General features: G+C 41.1%; 1 protein-coding gene across 2 annotated transcripts in view; it reads right to left on the reverse strand.

Moving 5' to 3' along the window:
- Positions 1-5,637: 5,637 nt before the first annotated feature.
- The window catches only part of MAN1A2 (mannosidase alpha class 1A member 2), a 140,425-nt gene continuing 124,871 nt past the window's right edge, over positions 5,638-21,191 (reverse strand). Inside the window, exons 11-13 of one of the 2 annotated variants that reach the window (XM_065676185.1) lie at positions 19,976-20,148; positions 12,017-12,132; positions 5,638-8,329 (exon numbers count right to left, since the gene is read on the reverse strand). In XM_065676185.1, coding sequence (XP_065532257.1) covers positions 8,197-8,329; positions 12,017-12,132; positions 19,976-20,148 — 422 coding nt within the window. In that variant the 3' untranslated portion in view covers positions 5,638-8,196. Of the gene's footprint in view, positions 8,330-11,779; positions 11,887-12,016; positions 12,133-19,975; positions 20,149-21,191 lie in introns of those variants that run through there. The other variant, XM_065676186.1, reaches the window with a different exon arrangement.

Genomic DNA, 21,191 nt, shown 5'->3' on the forward strand with positions numbered 1-21,191 from the left:
AACTTTTCTTTCTAGAAGTGTTTCTCATCATTCTGAAAGAAAGGGGAAGGGAAGAACTCGGAAATATTAAACTATGAGTGACCCAAAGGCTTAAGGTAAAAAACCCAAAACAACTGAAGACATGGAAAAAGATCCTGAAAGGTGTCATTTAGAAGCACGTTCAGGATTCTTGCAGCCTGACTCAGTGTTTGAAAAATAGGTGTTGTCAAGCAGCTAAAAACTCAACTACAGCCTTTCCTCAGCAGGAATCAGTTGCAATCCCACAGTATCCACAGAGGTTACCGAGCTCTCCCATGAGGTGTGTTTGCCCCCAACCAGGAATAAGGTTCCTCATGGTCACAGTTCATGTCCCACACCACAAACTTGCCACAGTCCTTTGTGTTGATCGGTTCAGAACATGATGCTGTGTCCCCTGCGCTTGGCTGGGTCTGCTGAGCCTTGCTGGCTCCTGAACCAGGGCACTTGGCACATCCTGGTCAGGCAGCTGCAGTAGATGTTACACACAGAGGAGGTTCAGCATCTGGGAGGCAGACGATGAGTGTCTGACATATGAACCTCATGCTCACCATTTTGGAAGTCAGTCTGATACCATGACTTGAAAACAAATCCTAGCTTTCAAATTTTGGGCAGACTAGCCTGCATGTGTCTTGAGCACATCAGTCAACAGAGAGGTGAGCAAGGTGGTACCAGCACTGGAGTACAGCCGTATCAATGGCCTTTTACTGACAGCTCAAGCTGGCAAAGAAGTTTCTACTGCAGGCATAAAATACAGATGTGGGCAGAGCATTTTTCTGATGCAGCTGACAAGCATCTGGCACTGAACATAACCTGCTCAGAGGGAGCATCTCCAGGGCTATGCACCGTGCTCTGCAAAGGAGTTGATGTTTTCCTCATAGACTTCTGCTTTATTAAGAAGTAGCAGGAGCAGGAACTAGAGGAAATCAGAGGTAATAACGTAGAAAGGTTTACTTAGACTGCACACCTGGAAAAGCAGCATCTGTGTATTATTAAAGCTAATAAAGAAATCGATGGAATGATGTCTCCTGAATGTGGCAGTAAATTTTCCCCTGTTGTCACTGAACTCATCAAAGTCTGCTTCAGAGGAAAGCCATTAACCCACAAGCTGATGACTGGTGGCTATGCAAAGATTTGTGGGAGTTTTTGTTGTGGGGGAAATTTCCACTTCAGTTGAAATATATCTAAACAGAACCTGAAAAGCTAACTTTGCTGTGACACAAGTCGGATTACAGCGTCTGAAGTTACAGAAGCTTGGCATAAGGCTTTAGCAGACTACAGCATTAGTTTGATAGGAATGGTTGCTCAAGTAACACTGGTTCTAAGATTTGATCATACTTACACCAATAATGTATGGGTTCTTTGAAATTACTTGCTTGGCTAAAGTTTAAACATTTATAACTGTGTCAATACAGATCTAAGAGGACACTGTCAGGGAAATCCCTTGATGCAAACATAAATGAGCATAGAAATAACTCACAAAGCACCTCAAGTAATAACGGGATATGTAGTCAAATAAAGGACAAGATGAGCCATATGCAAGTACAGGCAAAATAGAATGCAAGAGCATGCAACAGACGGCATCTTCAGAGATTCTGTCTCTGAGGGTACTGATGATCTTTACTTATTTTGCTGTGCAAGAATCATTGCACAAAGGACTATTTGTGGTCTGTACCACTCTCCTATTTTAGTATCATATTCTCATTTCTTGTTCAATAACAAATCTTCAGATAGACTGGTGTTGTATGTTGATAGCACTGTGTTTCAACACACTGCAATCTCTTTCTGATTCAGCCACAGCAAGTCTGGTGGTGAAAATTCATCAGATAACCACATTAAAAAACCTCATAGCAAGTATTTTGGTGATTTTCTATTCATCCATATTCTATTCTACTCAACCAGCATAGCAAACGTGAACCAATTAATCCCATCCATGTAGATAAGAAAGGGTTTTTTTTTCCTGATCCAATGGCATTTTACACTTGACCTGTACTAGAAAGAGGTAACAGCACAAAGGAAAGGGATTTTGTAAATGTGGGTCAGGAAGGGACCTCCTGTATCTTTGATTCAGGCACCTGAAAATGTAGGCAAGCACACAACCTCATCCGCATGTGAACCGGTACCAACAGAGGAATGTTTCCTTCCCAAAGCCCACAGAATGCCTATGGCTTTGCAAGGAGAGAAGCCAACTCCCAGAGCTACAAGATGAAAGCTAAAAATAGGCCATTAAGGATTAATTTTAGGACTTTAAAATAAAGCTAATTAACATGCGGAGGAAAGGCACATGGTCTCCAGGAAGGAGCACACACAGAGTATACGACGGAAGGAAGGGGAGAGGGTGCCACGCAGACAGAGCACCAAAGGAGAAATAAGAGGATATTTGAGAATATTCACTATGTATCCTTGGTAAAGGACATGCAAAAAAGGTGTGTTTCAGAAAAGACAGAAGTAGATGGGTGAAGCACTTAACTTGAAGAGGCAGAGATAATGCAGTGCAACCACAAAGGATCCCATTTGAAGAGCAGTGATAGCCTTCGGCACTGGCCAAAATGTTGTACAGAAGGGGAGAGAGCTTGGTAGTACTAGACCAGGAGGCAAGCTTTTGTGTGTCAGTGCTCAGTGGCTGAAACAGAATGTCACTGATAGACACAGCAAACATGCTTTGCTACAAGAAGTGAATTTCAGCAAGGTGGCTTGAGGGTTGAGCACACCATGAGAAGTTCAGTGGATGCAAAAGACATTGCATTGCCAGTGGCACTGTGGTAGGACACTAGCCGCATCATGAACACGCAGCGCTTGTGTAGAAAGCTGAAGGCATAACTGGATCTGGAGATGGATGACACACCAGGAGGGCAGGCATGTACCCTGTGTTATGTGCTGCACTGAATTACAGCACTTCATAAGCAATTTTCTCTTATGAAGTAACTGACAGAGCTCATGCATCCTGAGGCAGAAGCACCCTGGGAAATCTAAGCGTCACCAAAAGGGTGAGAGATGAGGCCCTTAGTGATGTTGGTTAGTGGTGGACTTCGCAGTGCTGGGGAACAATTGGACTTGATGATCTTAAAGGTCTTTTCCAACCAAGATGATTCTTTGTTCAGACACCAGAACAGGACAGGATGGCAGTCGTGGCACGCCATGGAAACAAGGCACTGCATATGAGCAGTATGGCTGATGCCAGGCAGTAAGCATTATCTACAGCTAATGCGAATCAGAAAGCAAATCAGGTTATTCACTTGCCGCACTGCAAAATGGAGAGCTACAGCAGCAAAAGGTGCAAGGGGGGAAATAGGCTCATCCAAAGTAATTTCCTCATGGCAATTTTCCTGTGAACAACATTAAAGAACTACAAACTTCTTCCTTTTCGCAGAAGGCAGAGGAATGGATGGACAGAATTAATTGCCCAACCACTGGGCTACTTAATATCAAGAAAAGCTGGGGGTTTAACATGATGTCTTATGAGAATTAAGTTCATTTAGTAACATCTTTTCTGCCTGCCCCATTTAGAATCTTTGAACTTTTTAGCCACTTCCACGCAAATGTAACAGAAGGGTAGATTTGTTTGTGGGAATTGGTGGCTTTCACAACAGCATATAGAAAGAACCTCAACTTGCTATTGAGAGAAAGCTGAGCAGTACAGCAACCTGTTCAAAGCAAAGCAGGGTACATGGGTTTAATTTTGCAACAGGGAGACCTGATACGTGTTTGACGAAGTCCCTAGGAGAGCTGCAGGGGAAAGAAAAGCTGCAGCACCATCAAGCCTATGAAATCAGGTCAGCTTCACAGCCCAGTGCTGCAGGAGGTTGCTATTGGAGGCAAAGGACACAAATGGCACCTTTTTCACTTAAAGACATTCTTTATTCAATCTTTTTTATATACAATATTATTTTTAATCTGTAAAAAGTACATATGCAGGATTCCAGGTCAGAGGCAGAAGGTTTCCACATCAGAAGGCAGACTTTTGCCCTTTCATTATTTTGGAGGAAAAATAATCTGTCCATTTTAGACAAAGCAAGAATAAAGGCAGAATTCAAATCCAACCTCCACCAAGCGATTAGGATTAAAGGCAACAATTCACCATAACAAGTCAGGCTGTCTCCTTTGACTTTGATGGTTCCCAGCTTCCCTGGGCAATTCCAGAGCAGCTTGTTAGAAGGAGCTGACAGCCAAAGCAGATAGTGCTTACCATCTCTACTACAGTTGTATGCACATAACCTGCAAAAGAGCTTGGGTTTCCTCTTTGGATGGCAACTCAAACCCTTGAGTCAGAAGACTGTTTCTCAACATACAAGGAGTGGAAAAAGGATGTCTTATCAGGGTGAACAGATCTCCAAACTACAGTGTGGATCAAGAGCTCACTCTCATATTGCTCTGGTAACAAGAAGCCTGTTTCTTATTTGTCCCCTTAAAAACATGGACATAAAAGCCCACCAGGGCTTTGCTTACATGTAAATTAGCATAGGGTAGACCATTAACCTTAAAGGATGGTATTACAGGGAGTTTGTCGCCTCGCTTTTCAGAACTCAAGACACTCAACGTTCAAATCTTGTAAAACACTGGGTGGGAATATGTCAATGATTGGGAGGTAGAAGACAGTGATCCACAAATTTGAATTAGGGAGATAAAGAAGCCTCAGAGCTGTGACTGGCACAGGGAACTACCGTTTTTTCCCTTTATTCCAGGGTACTTACTATTTTTCATACTTTTCTTAAACATTCCATTTTTAAGGACTACATTGTGCAGCAAAACGAACACCCTGCATATTCAGGGTTTTTTGTTTTGCTAAGAGGACAAAGCTAAGAAGCTGACTTCTTGACTGCAGGACACACAGCTCCAGGGTGGTCAGTGGAAGCTGCAGAAATCTGGCTTCGCTGAACACTCAAGCTCAAGGTTTAGGAAAAAGTTTACTGCAGATCCTGACAACAGGCAAGCTTAAGGCTCCGATTAGGAAAAGAACTGAACATCCTTGTTTTGACTGCATGCAAACAGGAAATAGACAATTCTGGGATTTCCAGGCTCTTGCCCAAATCCAGTGTGCCAAAACCGTACATTATTTTCTGTTCTTTATTTCATTCTGTAAGGGGAGAGAGTATTGTAGAAATTGGTAAAATGGGACAGCTACCTAAAGAAAAGGAGGATTGTTTTGTTAGAGAATACAGTGCAAGACTTGGAAACAACTAGGACTAAAAAGTCATTTTGTGCTTAAATTTACACTCCATGAAAGTCAGACAGCAGCAACAGAATGAAATAGCAATATTCTACTGTACCTTCTGTACCCAGAGGGGAAACAGTCTGAGCTTTGGGTTGTAACACCATTCTGCGCATCAGAACCTACTTTGTGAAGGACTCAGGACAAGGACACGTCAGAGGTTTCAATATCCATAGTGCTTGGTTATTATGCACACACCTCACCCAGAACTCGTTACCTCCAAACTCAGCTTGCTCAAGGGAAATCTCAGGATGAGATTCATGAATGACACAGTAATTAGTCCTTAAAATTCATTATTTTTGATAAGACCGTGCACATCAGTAGCTTCTGGAGGAAAAGGGTAGTTTGTGTTCTAAAAAGTGACAGACATTGTCACAAAAAGTGACAGCCACTGGGTAACTGGAAAATTCTTTATTTGGTACCTGCTGCTTGTCTGCACAAAGAAGAAATAGCAGTGCTGTATGTCTGCTTTAAGAAAAATACCATCCCAGAACATGAAATGGCTTAGGTCCTCAATGCAAGCATTCTTGTGGCGATGAGTTAAACCCATTGGGATTCATGGAGGAACTAATTTGAAGGGTTGCTCTTTAATTCATGACAGGGGCTAGAGGAGCAGCAATAAGAAGTTTGCTGTTTCTGGGACTCCAGAATTCTGTCCTTGCCCTTCCTCTGAACAGACTGGCAGCCATTCTACATGTGCATTCATCAGGAGATGTATGGGAATGGGTGTTATGGGGTGGAAAGTGCTTTTTTTTTTTGGTATTTATTTTTTTAAACAGAAGAATCTGCTTTTCCTCTTTCTCCTTTGTACCTGGAGAAGCTGAAGAGAACAAGGAAATCAAGTGCAGTTTTAAACTAGTAATGGGAAAAGACTCAATTTGAAAACACAACCTATCTGAACTTTGGGAAATGGAAAATGACCAGCTCTTCAGTAAGCCACTGAATACCAATTAGAAAAATAAGTTAATGTGGGACTGGTAAGAAGAATCCATTTATTAAGTGACTTCAGATTTTAGATAAACGATTACTTGATTCAGTGTTATTTACTATAGCAATTCCTTTCTTGGTTCTTCAATTATTTTTAAGCTATCACTTCAACTTAGAATAACTAAGCAACTGGCATTAAGGCAAAAACACGGAGACTGGAGTTTTTTCCAAGCTCTGTGTCTTCCTCCTCTGAAAATAAAGTAACTGCAAAAAAGCATCTGATAGCTTTTTTTTCTTAGATCATGATTTCTATGTCTAAGTTAGTGTCAGAGACGAGTGAAGGAAAATTTTATGGGGGACATTCTACTATAATGTACAGTCAGATATGATAGAAAAGCTTTTCTATATAAAACTTCATATAAAAACGTCTTGTGAAGGGAAAAATAGCACTCACTCCCTTTCTATCTGATGCTGTACTGCTGTAGCTCACTGAAGAGTTCTACTGTTCACCTCAGTATGAAAACACAATCGAGATACTTTAAAGACTCAACCTGTGCGCTAAATAGGAGGGAAAGGAGCACCTCACAGCTCCTTTTCAGCAAAGGGGTCAGTCACCGTGGCAAAAGGATTTGAGAGCTATAAAGGGGAATAGAAAGAATAATTTGAGCTGTAAGGATTCTGGAAAAACAGTTTAAAAAGAAAAAAAAAGAGATTGAGATGTACCTGAAGAGACTAAAATTTCTTTTAGCAACTAAGTAAAGACTGAAGCAGACTCCATGTAAGTGATGCACAGCACAGCCCAGGAGCTCTTGGAAGAAAACAAACCCCCGTGCAGGTACCAGCATCTCGTTTCTCATAAACTAATGGAAAAAGAGACTTTAGTTTCTTTTCCTACCCCTGTGTCAGAGATGTTTCCAAAGAAGATCACGCTGATTTGGTAGCAGAGTTTTCTAAATTAAATCAAAGGCAGCTTTGGGCTTCTGTCATACACAAACCTGCAAAGAAGGTTCTGTCAGTAGTATCCAACTGAGGAAATTTAACTTTTAGGAAAAATCTAGATTGCTTAGAAAAATATAAACCAACAAATTCCTGCTGCTTAGCTCAAGGAGAGAGGGCATTTTTAAGTGCCATCTATTGTATCCACCTATAGAAATCACGAGAGACAGTTTTTCTCATTTTGTCATCTCTGTTTTTTTAGCTAAAAGAACTAGGACTAATAGAAGAATGTTTTTCTTCCATATGACATGATTTCTGAGGAAGGGAAGCTCAGGTTCCTTCCTACCCCTGCAACTCGCTCCAGATTCTGACTGTAGCTTGCCAAATGAACAAAGCCCATGTTGCTGACAGAGAACTACAAAGCAAATGCTTACTAAATGGGTTTTTTCAGTTGCAAGCATACAACACATCTTTCAGCATTAGTCAGAAAAGGGGAAAATGAGGAGGCAATAGTTTTTATAGTTTAAAGTCTAGTTTTAATATCTTTGTGGCCCTGAGAATGGCTGCCAGTCTGGACAAACTGATGCTCCTTAGGAAATTCAGAGAGGTACAGAAAGCAATTGAAATCCTGCTGCTGCTGGTGCAGTGATGTTGCTTTTGTTGTTGCTTTGTTTATGCCATCCTCAAACAAATAAAAAAATAAAAAAGAAAATCTAGGTATTTGGAAGCCACCTGATCTGAAGAGGTGACTGGTGTGTGTTCCTTGTTCAGAACAGCAGCAGCAAGTTCCTCTCCCTAGACGGGAAAGCCTCTTCTTCCTTATGCTGCTGTGCTTCTATTAAACAACAGATTTCACGTCTTGCTAAGGTTCAAAGCGCATGAAGTCTCTGTCCTGCAAATACCACACTAATGTGTTTTGGTCATGTATAAAACAGAACTTTTAACTTATCTATATGTTGAAGAGCTTCATTTCTCACGCTGGTACGTGCTTGACTCAGAGGTCTAGTTTTATCAAGCATCTGTCTCCTCTCCTGCTTAAAAGTCTCAAGTGGTCCATGTAAACAAAACAGAGCTGAAAACAGTCTCTCTTTCTCTTCATAGAGCTGTTTTTATCGATATGTAGGGTTTCCTGATAGTGTGGTGTTGGCTAAATGTAAAACAGGCAGAGGATGAGCTTCTGTGTTAAAAACCCAGTTGTCTAACGGTAGAAGGTCATCATTGGAGAACAGCAGATACAAATACCTAGACATTAAGAGAGAAAGGAAAAACAGTGGGTGTTCAAGCAGAGCAATAGACAAGCAGGGGCAACACAGCAGTTTCAGGCCCCACCAGTCAGCAGCTAAAGCTATAAACAAGTTAGTTGCTTTCAATCACCCTACACAATCTTCTTCATTATAACAATCTGAAGAGTCATTTTCATCATGATCAAGCCCTTCAATGAAAAGTTGTTAAAAAGGCAGCATTTTAATCTTTCCAAGTAACTTCTGTTTTTCAAGACTCCTTTTGAAGGCTTGCAATGTAAAACAAACATCAAGACACCAAGCAAAAGGATTTGGGGGACAAGGCAGCAGAGATTAAGTTGGCAAAAAAAGTCTTCTTTATAGAGTAAACCCACCTGGAAATGATTTAATCCAAATCAAATATTTCAAATACGCACAAGAGAAGCCAGGTACCTGACTTGTCAATTGCATGCTGGAAAATGGTTCAGCTTCTGGTGGGAGGAAATGGGCCAACATATTGTGCAGAGGGGATTCATAAACATTGTACATTATAAAGCAATGCAGAGTAAATGAAGCACAGAACAAGATTAAGGTTTCTGGACATACATGGATGAAGAGTATTTCTTGGTTCTTTTTTTCTTAATACACCCTTTTGATGTGGCTGTGCTATACTTTGTAGGAGATACTGGTTGAAGAGATCTTTGTCAAGGCTTCCAAACTCAACTGCTAAAATTCAAACAACATTTATTTGTCCTGTTGCAGAAAATCTGACTGTGCAAGTGTAACATCATGGGTGCACAGCATTTCTCAGCTCCTGCTGTACCTTGCTTTCCTGCTGTCCAGAAAATGACAGGTCTTGCAGCATATGACCAGGAAAAGGTGTCATTCCCATTAGTGGGGTCTGTCACGTCCAGAATATGTACACACATGGTTCTGCCTTCGTTCTGCTGAGACTGCTCTTACTTTGCTCTCTCTCACTCAGGGGCTCATAGTGTCTACTGTCTGCAGCCATGTGTCACTGCTTGATCATTCTCCCGTGGCCTTTATTTACCAGTTGTATCTGCAGAACAGCTCAGTGAGTGAAGCTCTACTTCTCCTTCCCTTCCTCCCCAGTTAACTGCTTAGAGATGAAAATTTCTAGTTGAGATGATTCAGTTTTGTCCTGCATGTCTAGCCTCTTTCTCTACATTTTTCATTTGTCTTTAAAGCATCATTCCTTTTCTTTCCTCCTTACTCCTACCTTGTCTTCTCCCTCTGTAGCTCTCCAAACTCTCACCACAGCAGCAATGTTTCACCTTACTCAAATTCACCTTCGTAACTTGATTCACATTTTTCCTTTGAATAACTTAGCAGCCTATTTCTACATCTTGCTCCTTCCCACTCAGCTACCTTCTTGCCACTCCTACTGGCCAAACTCTCATAATTTGCCCAGTATATATGCTGAGCCAAAGTATCCAAGGACCAACAGAGCATGTTTGGGAAAGGTATCAATTTTGAATTTCAGGGAAATGAAGATGCAGAATTTACCATAGGAGAAAAGATCACTGTAGGCATTCCATAACACACATTTTATGCCCCTCTTCTGAGAGACGTTTTCATTTTCCTTATGGCATTACACCCAACCCTTTTGTCTTTATTTTCATTGCCATCTGCACTATCCTGACCTTATGTTCTCTATTTTATCTCAAACCAGTTTCTGGTTTGGCTATGCCAATTGCATAAACATCAGACATCTAATACCCAGCTCTCTGATAAAACTTTGTTTTGTTTCACAAACAGGAAATGATCCAAACCAAAAGCCAATAAAAATTTCTGAGTTCTTTCCTAGAACTGTCTTCTTCTACAATGCTTTCATTGCAGTACATCTGAGCGATGCATCAGTGAACTTCCAGATACCCTTGTGATTATTTAAGATGCAGACAGGATTCTGGTGATACTTCAAAGGTCAGCCTTGTCACCACAGAAGTCCCTTAGGAGCAGATTTCATTCTCCAGTTTAGCTTTTATAGGCAGATCTATCACATCAGATCAGCTCCAGGGGAGGTATTGCTTCTCTGACTGGACCCATTTGAAACTGCTGCCTCTCTCTGTGGGAGTACAGCTTTTTGTCTCCAGAAAATGAAAGAGTAAGTGAAATAAAATTAGACAACAGAGGAAGCAGCAGTGGCTTTCTTTTTATAACGATAACATGGGGTAAAACAAAGGATTCTGACCATGGAGAGCAATTTGGTAAGGAGACAAGAACAGAATAACCAGACTCTCCCTTTACACATGATGAACTCAGAGCCCCGTCTTGCCAGTGAAACATGTTGTGGTTGCCTGAAGCAGACACCCGTATTGCTGCTTTCAGGACCTGCTTTCTCCCTGCCGCATTTTGAGCTCCCAATACCCAAAATCAATCTTTATGTACATCAGCTACAGCTAAAGCCTGAACACTTAAGACTGCCGATACTGTAAACTCTGTATAGAAACCTTGTTTATTCTGCAAGCCTGAATGACATGCAAGACTGCCAAGTGGTTACAACTGTTGCTTTGTCATATAACTGTGTTGTAAAGACAGAAAGGGCACCTTAACACATCTTTGCTGCTGACAAAGGGATGTATCATCCCTTCCATCACACATTGGCATAAAGCGGTGTAGATAGATAAGCAGAGGCAACAACTCCTAATAGCAGTTCTGGCTTCATTCAGACTGCCAGCAGTGGCTTCCGGCTATGGATTTACCCAACTAAAACATTCTCCTAGGTGTTACGCAGGAGGAAAAAAAAAAAGGTAGGGAATATCGCCATCTCAGACACTCTTCTTCCAGAAGCAGTCCATTCACAAGGTTTCAGGAATGCAATTCAGGAATCCTGGTAGATTTCAATGCCAGAACAATATAACTAAATTTACTGATGTAACTTAGAGGTATCAGGAAAATTGTCACACCTTAGAAGGCACTGCTTTACAGGCAAAACCCCAGAGTGATCACAACCATGTGACAAGAGTGCTCTTGATGGCTGGTTTGTGTCAGTGATGGAGGAGATGAGTACATGCTAGCTCAGGTTTAATAAAATCCCCCTAACATATGCCTATCTTTATGCTAGTTTTTTATGCTGTATCATGTCTGTAAGTCAGAGGTTACGACAGCATTTCTTGTTATTAAATAGAAACATGGTGGAAGACCAATGACTTTGAACATTTTTACCTTGAATCAAATATGCAATAGAGTGCATTAGCTTATGCAGGGTGGACTACAGGTGCCCTATTGATTTGACTAAAATGAAAAATATGCATGTAAGTATGTAAGAGATTATAAAATAGGCCTGAAACTCTTGCCTGCACTAAAAAGGATCCTAGAAAAATTATGGGACACAGTCATTCAAGGGCATGAAGGACTTTTCTTCTGCATTTACTCTTTTCCAGTGACACACAGAGGAGAAACATGTTCTACAATATCAGAGCATAGCACATACTTGTATGTGACATGTCAAGTCAGTGTATCTGTGTTTAAAACTAAAGCTCTCCAAGTATAAGTGTCTTGTTTGGGAAATTCCACTTGTATTTTCTGCTGGTAGAAGGGCTATCTGGGACCCTAAAGCTGGGAAAAAAAGAAAGCCCAGTGCATAAACCACCCTGACAAGACAAGGGATTATTTGCTGAGCCACCACATTCTTCTTGAATCATGTGGTTAGCTTTTAGAGTCAGAGGCAAGAGTGAAGAGAACTTACTTCAAAGTTTCAGCAAGGAAAAAACTCTGCTGTACATCATCATATGTAGGAGAAGAGGAGTAGACATCCTTGACACCAGAAAAGCCACCGCTGACTCGGCAATACTTGTCAATTGCCTGCAAAGAGGAAGGGAAAAGGAGAATTTAATTGTAGAGCAAAATCTGGAAACATGAAAGGTTCAGGCTCGATGAACGAAGGGTCCATTCACCAAATTCATGTCTCTCAGTTTAAAGACAAGGATGTTGTACAGGACAGTATCGAATGCTTTGCACAAGTCCAGGCTGACAACATCAGCCGCTCTGCCCCTATCCATCAGTTCTGTAGCCCCATCATAGAAGGCCACCAAATTGGTCAGGCATGATTTGCCCTTAGTGAAGCCATGTTGGCTGTCAACACCATACTGTACTCATCTTTAGGGACTGTTGATCTCAGCTTATAAACTCCTCTAGCTGCTGTTCTCTCCCCACATTTCCATCTCTTACATGGGCTCTTCTCCAGTTCCCCTTTATACAGTGGAAACTCTAGTCAGCTTGTGTGCTGGACTGCAGGAGAGCTCTTTAATCTTTAAAGCATAAAGCTTAAATCCATAAACATTCCACGCAGAAAGGGGCCAACGGATCCATGATTCACAAATAACCCAGCTAGTCAGCTGCAACACAGTACTGCAAAAAGCACAGTGGAAGAGGAGGAGACTGGAAAGAAGGCGTTAGTAGCTCAGAGGACCCCTCGCCTACACTTTCATTATTCCACTCACATGCATGACCTTACAGCACACAAGGATATCAGCCATTAAAACCAGCTCCAAAGAAACAACTCTGAAATGATTCACAGGTTATTTGTGCTTCCCTGCTGTTCTGGCAGTGCTTCCTCAGCAGACGCCAACTTTTTTAATAGATTCACGCAGGGACAGAAAAGGCACAGTGATGAAGGAAAATATTTGGTTCAGGATGTCTGTCATTACCAACTACTGAACACAGCTACATGTAGTTCACTAATCTATGATTCTGCCCGTTAGCCTGTATGAAGTTTTTTCTGCATGGTGCTTTAGGCCTAGATTTTAATTAATTCTGGCTTTTGCCAGTTATACTCAACAGAAGCTGAGGGGAATCAAGGCAGGGGAACAAATAAGTTTCAAATGATGTCCCTTTTTAGGCAGAGAAAACAAATTCAATCAAACTTAACTCTTCAAGGTCCTTACTACAGCCTCTGCATACTAGAAATACTGGGAAACAAAGGAGAATTTTCTATTGAATACAGACACAAAGAATGCTGGCACATGCCATTACTGAAATCAGGAGAAAAAGTGAAAAGATAACTGAGGAAGGTACCTAGGACAGTGAGTCACAGCACATCAGGTACTACGGCTGCCTCCTGCTAGTATGCAGGAGGTTACTTATTTACTTTCCACGCTCACCCTGTGGAAATGTGAGGCTGTTCATAGACCAAAGAATAATCCAGACTGTACAGAGTTATTTCAAAATTCTGAAGATTTAAAAAGCTTCCTTAAAAGGAAGCAACAGACACTAGCAAAAGGATGTTACTGGAATGGCTGTGGCTCTAGAGCCTGGGCTTATGCCGAGAAAGGTATAGTGTTCCCTGGCAAGCTGGAATCCTCACTGTAATTCCTTATCTCCAGTGGAGCTTTCTCCAAGTTCAGATGCCAATGCTCCCTTTCTCTTGTGCCTTGAGCCTGAAAGGAAAAAGTGTCTGGATGAACTCTTTTCAGATGTGGTTACGGGTGCAGGCCAGGCTACACTGAAACTATTCACATGCTGGGATTTGGCTTGACCAGGTTTTTCTCTACAGTCTGGACAGAAAGGTGTACGCAACACACCTAGCCCAACAGCATCATATGCGTGATGATCTCTTTGTCTGCATGCTCGTGCACAGCACAACTGATGCTGGATATCACATGGTAGAAAACAAGCAAAAGAAAGAAAGGAAAAGGAAAAAAGTAATTGCTTGGCTGACTTCTGCAGAACTAATGCATATGCTGCTTGTGGAACCATTTGCATGCTCCTTCCCACAAGTCCTACTACTGCTGCTACGCAGTTGTCAGATGAATAAACAAGAGCCAAAGTGCTTTGCTTTCTAGGCAGGAAATGAAGTCCTCCTCTTGTCACTATCCCCTTGTTTATAATACTGCAGAATGTGACCTTGCCTCTGGTCTGAGCATAGCAAGAAGGGGGGAAAGCTCCAATGGTTATAATCCTGCCAGAATTTCTAGCATGCAGTGTCTGACCTTGAAGGTGCTCCTCTGGTCAGTGACTTGGCAACCCTGACACTACATGCCACCACTCAGGAGAAACTTGCAACGATGGTGGCAAAATTAGCAGAAGGAACAAATGGTTCCCTTGTTAGGACACTGTCTCCTTCCCCCTCAAGAATTACACCCCCAAATGAGCATAGGAAACACAACTTGTTTATTCTGGAAAGTGTAGATAACAGATAGCACCGAGATCTCACTCTGCGCTGTACAGGTCTTGTACTTGGATAACTAAGCGCAAGACTGGTGAAGCTAGCAGGCTAGGAACCTGAAGAAAGGAAATGTGTAGTTTACATTGATTCCTTCCCTCTTACAATCACCCTTATATCCTCTGGCTAGACAGGAGTTCAGGATAGGCTGAGGATTTATCCTAGTTTATGAGAGATCCAGACACTGCAGGGGAAATGTGCTCTGAAAGATTGCTATACAGGTGTTCATTTACCAATGCATAACAGACTGTCCTTGATTCAGAGTGTACAGCACTTAAGGACACTGGCTGAAAAGCTTGGTGTTGTAGACAAGCTACTTAAAAAGCACTTGAAATTTGCAGTGTTCTGCCTTCTCACAGATTTCAGAGTACTTAATGTAGAGGCATCTGATTTGCCACATAGATACTCTTCCACTCAAGAGCTGAAGACCACTCTCCTTAATAAAACGATGCTAATGTTATTGCACCCTAGAATACCGAGAAGTCCTAGATGACTGAAAGGGTATCAAAGTCATGTGGCATTGGCAGTCTGAATAATTTTAGGATAGCAGACCTGATGTTAGTTTCAAACAACTACAGAAACACATGTAAAAAATATGAGAGAATAAGAGTACAACTGACACAAATCAGCATGATTTTACAGGAAAATATCCTCCTCACAGGCTTGCTCTCATTCTTTGAGGTCTACAAAACTGACAGATAAAGGGAGCTGCAGAGCCATAATAAACTTGACAAGGTTTTAAAGCAATTGACATGGTACCAAGAGATGTTAAGACAAAGCAGCACGATACCACAGCAATATCACTATCTTAATTTAAAACTGACTGACAGTGCTCTAAGAACACACTTGCCATATAAAATCATCACCAAACAGAGCTGCTTCTCACAGAGATCCATGAGGAGAGGTCTGAATCAACCACTACAACACTACTGCTGGCAAAAATGACATAGGTAAATAACAGCAGACAGTGTAATTTGTATTTAGCAACTGGAGCCCAGACAAAGTGAGTTTCATATAATCAGGCACATAGCCCTAAATCTAGACAGAAAGGCTGTCCAGATTTAGAACCAGATTAGTCTGGAAAGTCAAGACACAGAGATACTTCAAAGAATTCAGCGGCCACATGAGACCATTCAGTCTGAGTTCCTGCTAGGCTATTTTGGCAGGTGCACACACAGGGACAGTAAACAGGAGCGGGGACATCAGTTGACTTTTGCACAGGGCTGTAGGTAAAGTCAAAACCGGAATATGAAATCCTAGAACTCATTTTCATGCAGGGATGATGAACTGGCGTGGGTGCAGACATGAGGAGAAAATGCTTCACAGTGAGAGACAATACAATTTGTTTACCATCTTAAGTAGACTCAGTAGCAAGCTTATTACAATCTAGGAAAACTCTTTGGAAAGAAAACATGAAGGAATAAAAGACATTTCAATATGGATATGAAATCGTAGGAAAATCCAGTGACTCACAGCTGAAACTAGACAAATTCAAATGTGAAATAAAGCATGCACTTTTTACGGCAATTATATAATATATAATAGTAAGCAAATTAATTAATGGAACCAACTATGAGAAGAAGTGGATTTTCTAGTTCCCTTTATTCAAATCAAAAGTAGAACAGAATATGAGATAGTGAACTCTTGCCAAATACATGTATCTCATCTCAAAAATGACACGAAGTGACATTTCGGGGGCTATGACATACAGGGAGGCCAGCTGATCTATGCTATTTAGACATAAAATAGGAGGTGCCTCTAGGTCAGACCCCAGCGCTCTCAGCTCCTCTGAGGGTGTTTTTGTGGTTGCATGTTTGGTGGTTCTTGACTACGCCAACAATATGCTCATAAAAACTGTGCTACTTTCTCACCAGCTGTGGTACTCATGGCTTCCAACCCGTGAACTCTGAACCTGTGTTTCTTTCACCTCCAACCTATGCCTGGCTCTTTTCTCTCTTCTTGGCTTCACTACGTAGAGAGATATAGGTCTTTCCACTCCATCTGACTGTTAATCCCCAATTTGCCTGAAGTTAGCCTGAACTTGAGATCTTCTATATTATTTTCACTGTAAGCAGAAACTCTGACTGAACTCTGCAGCTTCCATGGTGCAACCTTACTTTGTCAGGCATGCAAGTCCCCAACAAATAGTTGAACCCTTCATTCACACAGCTTAGATTAGTAATTGGCTTTACATACCTAATGCAAAGTGGTGTCTATTATTGCTTTCAAATAATTAGCCTGAAAAGGATTTTAGTAATTTTCTGCATTTAACCTGAGTATCTTGCATGCATATTTCTGTAATACTTTAGCCAGCCCCCCAGCATACCATCATCCAATTTTGCTGGCCCAATATAAGATGGACGTTGTCTCTAGTATAGTAGTACTGTCTCTAGCTAAGTACAGTATTAGGGAGAATTAGCCTTTTTTTTTAATCAGGAAAAAGATAGAGAGCCTTGATTCCCTTGATTGAGGGAATATAAGATTCAACTTCCAGGTTCTTCCCCACAGCCACTGTATTTGGAGCAATGTGACTAAACAGGCTTTGGTCAAAGCACATCTGTACTAAAATGCTCAAGTTTTGTCCAAAAATCTAGATTATAAGGCCAAAAAGAAGCTGCCAATTGTGAAAGAGATAAAGAAAGTACAGTACAAAGCTCTGCATACACACACAGTCCAGCCCTCTGTGCAAATGCCCATTGGTAAGAGGCAGAGAGAGACCTGGGCTGGGAATGTTAATGAAACTTCAGTAATGCAGTATACTTAAAAGCCAGGTAGTTCTGCAATGTATCCCGGATCATCTCTAAAGCATTCTTAAATTGGCAGAAGCAGATGTCTAACGTATCAGTGAGCTAACCCAAACCCATTTGGGTGGGGATGTATTCATCCATTCAAACCAGGAAACAAGGGACACCACCAAGAACTGAGGCATCAAACAACAAGTTAGACCATGTTCAGTGTAGAAAAATAAGACCATTCAGAACTCAGAAACAAAACTGTTTCCACACCAGTTTAAAAGAACAACCAGACTTCTGATGAGGAAACTATCATTCACTACAAGAAGTCTGTAATACAGATTTCAAAGTATGCTTCAGTGGTTGAGGCAAAAGGAAAGCAAACAGTGTTGTACAAGAGCGGCAAGCCAACTGCTCTGTGTGGCATACCAGATTCTTCTCTGTTTACAAAAGGAGAAATAAACACAACCAGAGCTGTGCATGGTAGGGAAAAAGGAAAAGTGGTGAGTAGTGTGAGGAGTAAACACAAGAACTTATTATCTAAATGCAGGTAACAGAAAACCCTGGGGAACAAAAAGCTTCCCAAGCTTCTGTGTTAGGATGATGGCGGGGTTAAGAAACTCTGTAATTGTGGGAGGGAGGGGTATGCAAAACCATTTCTGAAGAGTTCAAAAATATTTTATGGCTACGTTGGATAAAGAAACTTTTTTATTGAGGAAGCAAGTAAGAAAAGGCCCTCTGTAAGGACAGAGGTAGTTCAGCACACGGGTTGCTTGCTTTACACAACTTCAATACAGCTTCACAGAAGGATAAAACAAAATCGTACCTTGCACACAGAGAAAACTACAGGCCTGGGAGGAAGGAGGGAGGGTTTGGTTTGCAAACATGAAGGCAAATGGAGAAAAGTGAACAAAATACAACCCAAAACCATGCTTTGCAGTGTCCTTAAGAGACATATCCTGGCCTGAAAAATTACATTTGTGAATTCTTTAACATAGTACAAAGGACCCCATCTCTGCTTGGATCATCCAGCCATAGCTTCTGACAGGTGCTGGTGCTACATCAGAAGCCTTTGTAGTACCCACACCGGCAAGGAGCAGGTTACTAGATCTGTTTGTCATATTAGAGACATGCATAGTTTGGGCAGGTGGGACAATCCGACTCCATGTTTGATGCTTTGGAGAGGGAGGCAGTGCATTCTCTAACACAAATGTGACAAATGTTGAACCTCTCTCCAGAGTAACATAATGTTAGTTATATCAAAACAGCCTACAAAAAAAACCTAATGCAGACTAGGACACAATGTTAAAGTACCTGAACTCTATGTGGTTGTGACTGCACTAATAGAGATGAGCTCAGCTAAATAATCTGATTCTTTAACTATCTTTCACCTGATGAATACAAACTTCTCAACTTTTCCTCAAAGTACTTTTTTGGGTCTCTTGCCTCTGGAACAAAGCTGGTTTTAACCTGCAGAATAAAGTTTCTCCAGGCACTTGGTTCATTCTCTTCCTTTGCTCTCCTTCATGGCCTTTGGCTGTAGTCAAAGTATTTCATTAGTGTCATTATATCTTTAATGTTTACTCTCATCTCTGAAACTGGCTTTGACCTGTGTTTTCACAACGGCTGGAGCTGTAGCAGGGGAGTAGAGGAGCTGTACTAATCCACAGATCTTGAAGATGACCAGAAAACTGCTTAGCCAGCAAATCAGTTTAGCACAAGCCCAGCACAGACCAGCAGGTGGAAGCAGTGAGAAAGATGAGACCAAACAGGCTCACAAGTTGAACCCTCGGAAGCATTTAAAAGGCAAACTCTTGGGGATTACAAACAATTTTTGCAATTAGAATACTACATTGCTATGTGAAAATGCTGCCTAGTTATTCATATAGCACATAACCAATGAGTGGCAGATGAAGGAGTTATCCAAGTACAAAGGATGAATGAAGGAAGGCCATGTGCACAGATCTCTGTCTAGCATTGAATCTAGGCTTCTGTAGATCAGTACTACTAGCATTTCCAATGAGAAAGACTCAGAAACATTTTCGCAGTCAGGAAAAACATTCAACAACCAGATTTAAACCCAGGAAATCAGATAAGAAAAACATCTCTAAAGTACCTTAGCAACAATTTTTAAGTTCTGCCTATATGCCATTACTTACTGACTTATGATCTACTTCTTATAATGCTGTAATTTTTGTTATAATTAAATAAATATAAAATGACTGGCAATTTTTTTTCCTTCCACTCAGACAACTAAGAAAGGAAAAAGCCATGATACCAACCCACATATACATATGTACATGCTATGTAGTCTACAAACCATCTGAGAACAGTCATCCTACCACTTGTGTGATAGCTGACAAAGAAGAAACTGTAAGAATAGCTCAGCTTTTAATCTGAGTGAGAACACATGCTTAGCAAAGTTATTTATAATACACTTTCACTTCCCAAGATGAATTACTTCTCCCAGGGGCCTGTGGACTACAGATAACAGTAGAAGTCATAACCAGTAGATTCTATTTCCATGCCTAAAACTCATCAGCTGCATAATGCTGAATGCATCTCTCATCTGTGCATCTGGTTCAGCAGCTGAAAAACAGGAATAACTGTGCACACCCCCATATGTATCCTGGTATACGGGAACTTGTGAAAATCAATTACCATTTGAAGCGTTTCCGTGCCATGAGATTAAAGTGGCTACAGAAGAAAAATACATGGAATTAAATTACGGACAGATAATTAATACAGTTACCTGTGTTGCCTCCCAGCCCCACTGCCTGTACTTGGGATCGTGGGTAAACCTCCACATATACCAGTAGGTCTCAATCACCTCTGGTCTTAGGATGTAATACTTCTCATTCTGCCGCACAGCCACTGCCTCTACGCCACCATCAAATTTGAATGCTTCTGGACCCAGCTTTAATGCTGCAAAGGACAGAAGAAAATAAAAAAAAAAAAAAAAAAGAAAAAATTATTCAATGATTCCTTACCACTCTTTGCAGAAAGGGTGGGTAGGAGACTGCTAGATCCTAAGCATGTGAGGAAAACAGAAATGAGCTTGTGTTTAAGCAGTCTCTTAAGTATTTCCTATTGTTGAGGCCTATAATTTCTTATGAATAATTTATCCAATTCCTGTGAGAAAAGTACCTATCTTGACAGTAATCCTCTTGAAACCTAATGAAACACTAGGAATATAAACATTCATCATTAACGCATTCGTTTCTAGGATAAAATTCAAGTGACTGACACCACTTCTTACCAACAAAAGGTAAAAAAGTCAACAGAGGTTTGATGTCCTTTGATCCCACCAAGCTCAGGAGGAAAACAACAAAACCAGGTACCACCATCTCAGTTAACCTGCATCTTTAACTAAACTCTCTTGGTTTATGTTAGTGATGTGCTAACTGATGTGCTTCATTATGTAAATGTAAAAAAAGTAAAATGGTTTACAACTAGGCAATGAAAACTTAGCCACACCTTAACATAAATCTCTGAACTACGAGATTCACTATTTCAGCCCTTAAAGAAGCCCTAACAGCCCTGTGCCAGCATCTGGAAGTCTACTCATTTAAGGAGGCACCTGTAGAGAAACTGTCTATAATATGAAGATGCAATTACATACATTTTTTGTTATACAGCTGCACATTATTCCTCAAAAATGCACTCTTATCTACAGCTGCACCCCACTCTTTACTTCAGCAGAGTTTTTAAGGTGCTGAACTTTGAAGCTGCACTCAAACTTCAAATATTATCAAAGCCATTAATCGTGTCATTCCTATGGGCTAGAGGCTCCAATTAACCTTGGTCTCATGAGTCAGAGAGGGGAACCTTAGAATACTACAGTGAAAAATCTGAGCACCCCCAGTGTGTGCCCCAGCAGAAAATCTCCAACAAAGAGTTCCCTATTCTTTCTGTTTCAAGGGAGTACAGCTCCAGATTCCAACAGAGAAAAAGAACTACTCTTCACA

Source organism: Lathamus discolor, chromosome 4 (assembly GCF_037157495.1).
Source record: "Lathamus discolor isolate bLatDis1 chromosome 4, bLatDis1.hap1, whole genome shotgun sequence".
NCBI lineage: Eukaryota > Metazoa > Chordata > Aves > Psittaciformes > Psittacidae > Lathamus > Lathamus discolor.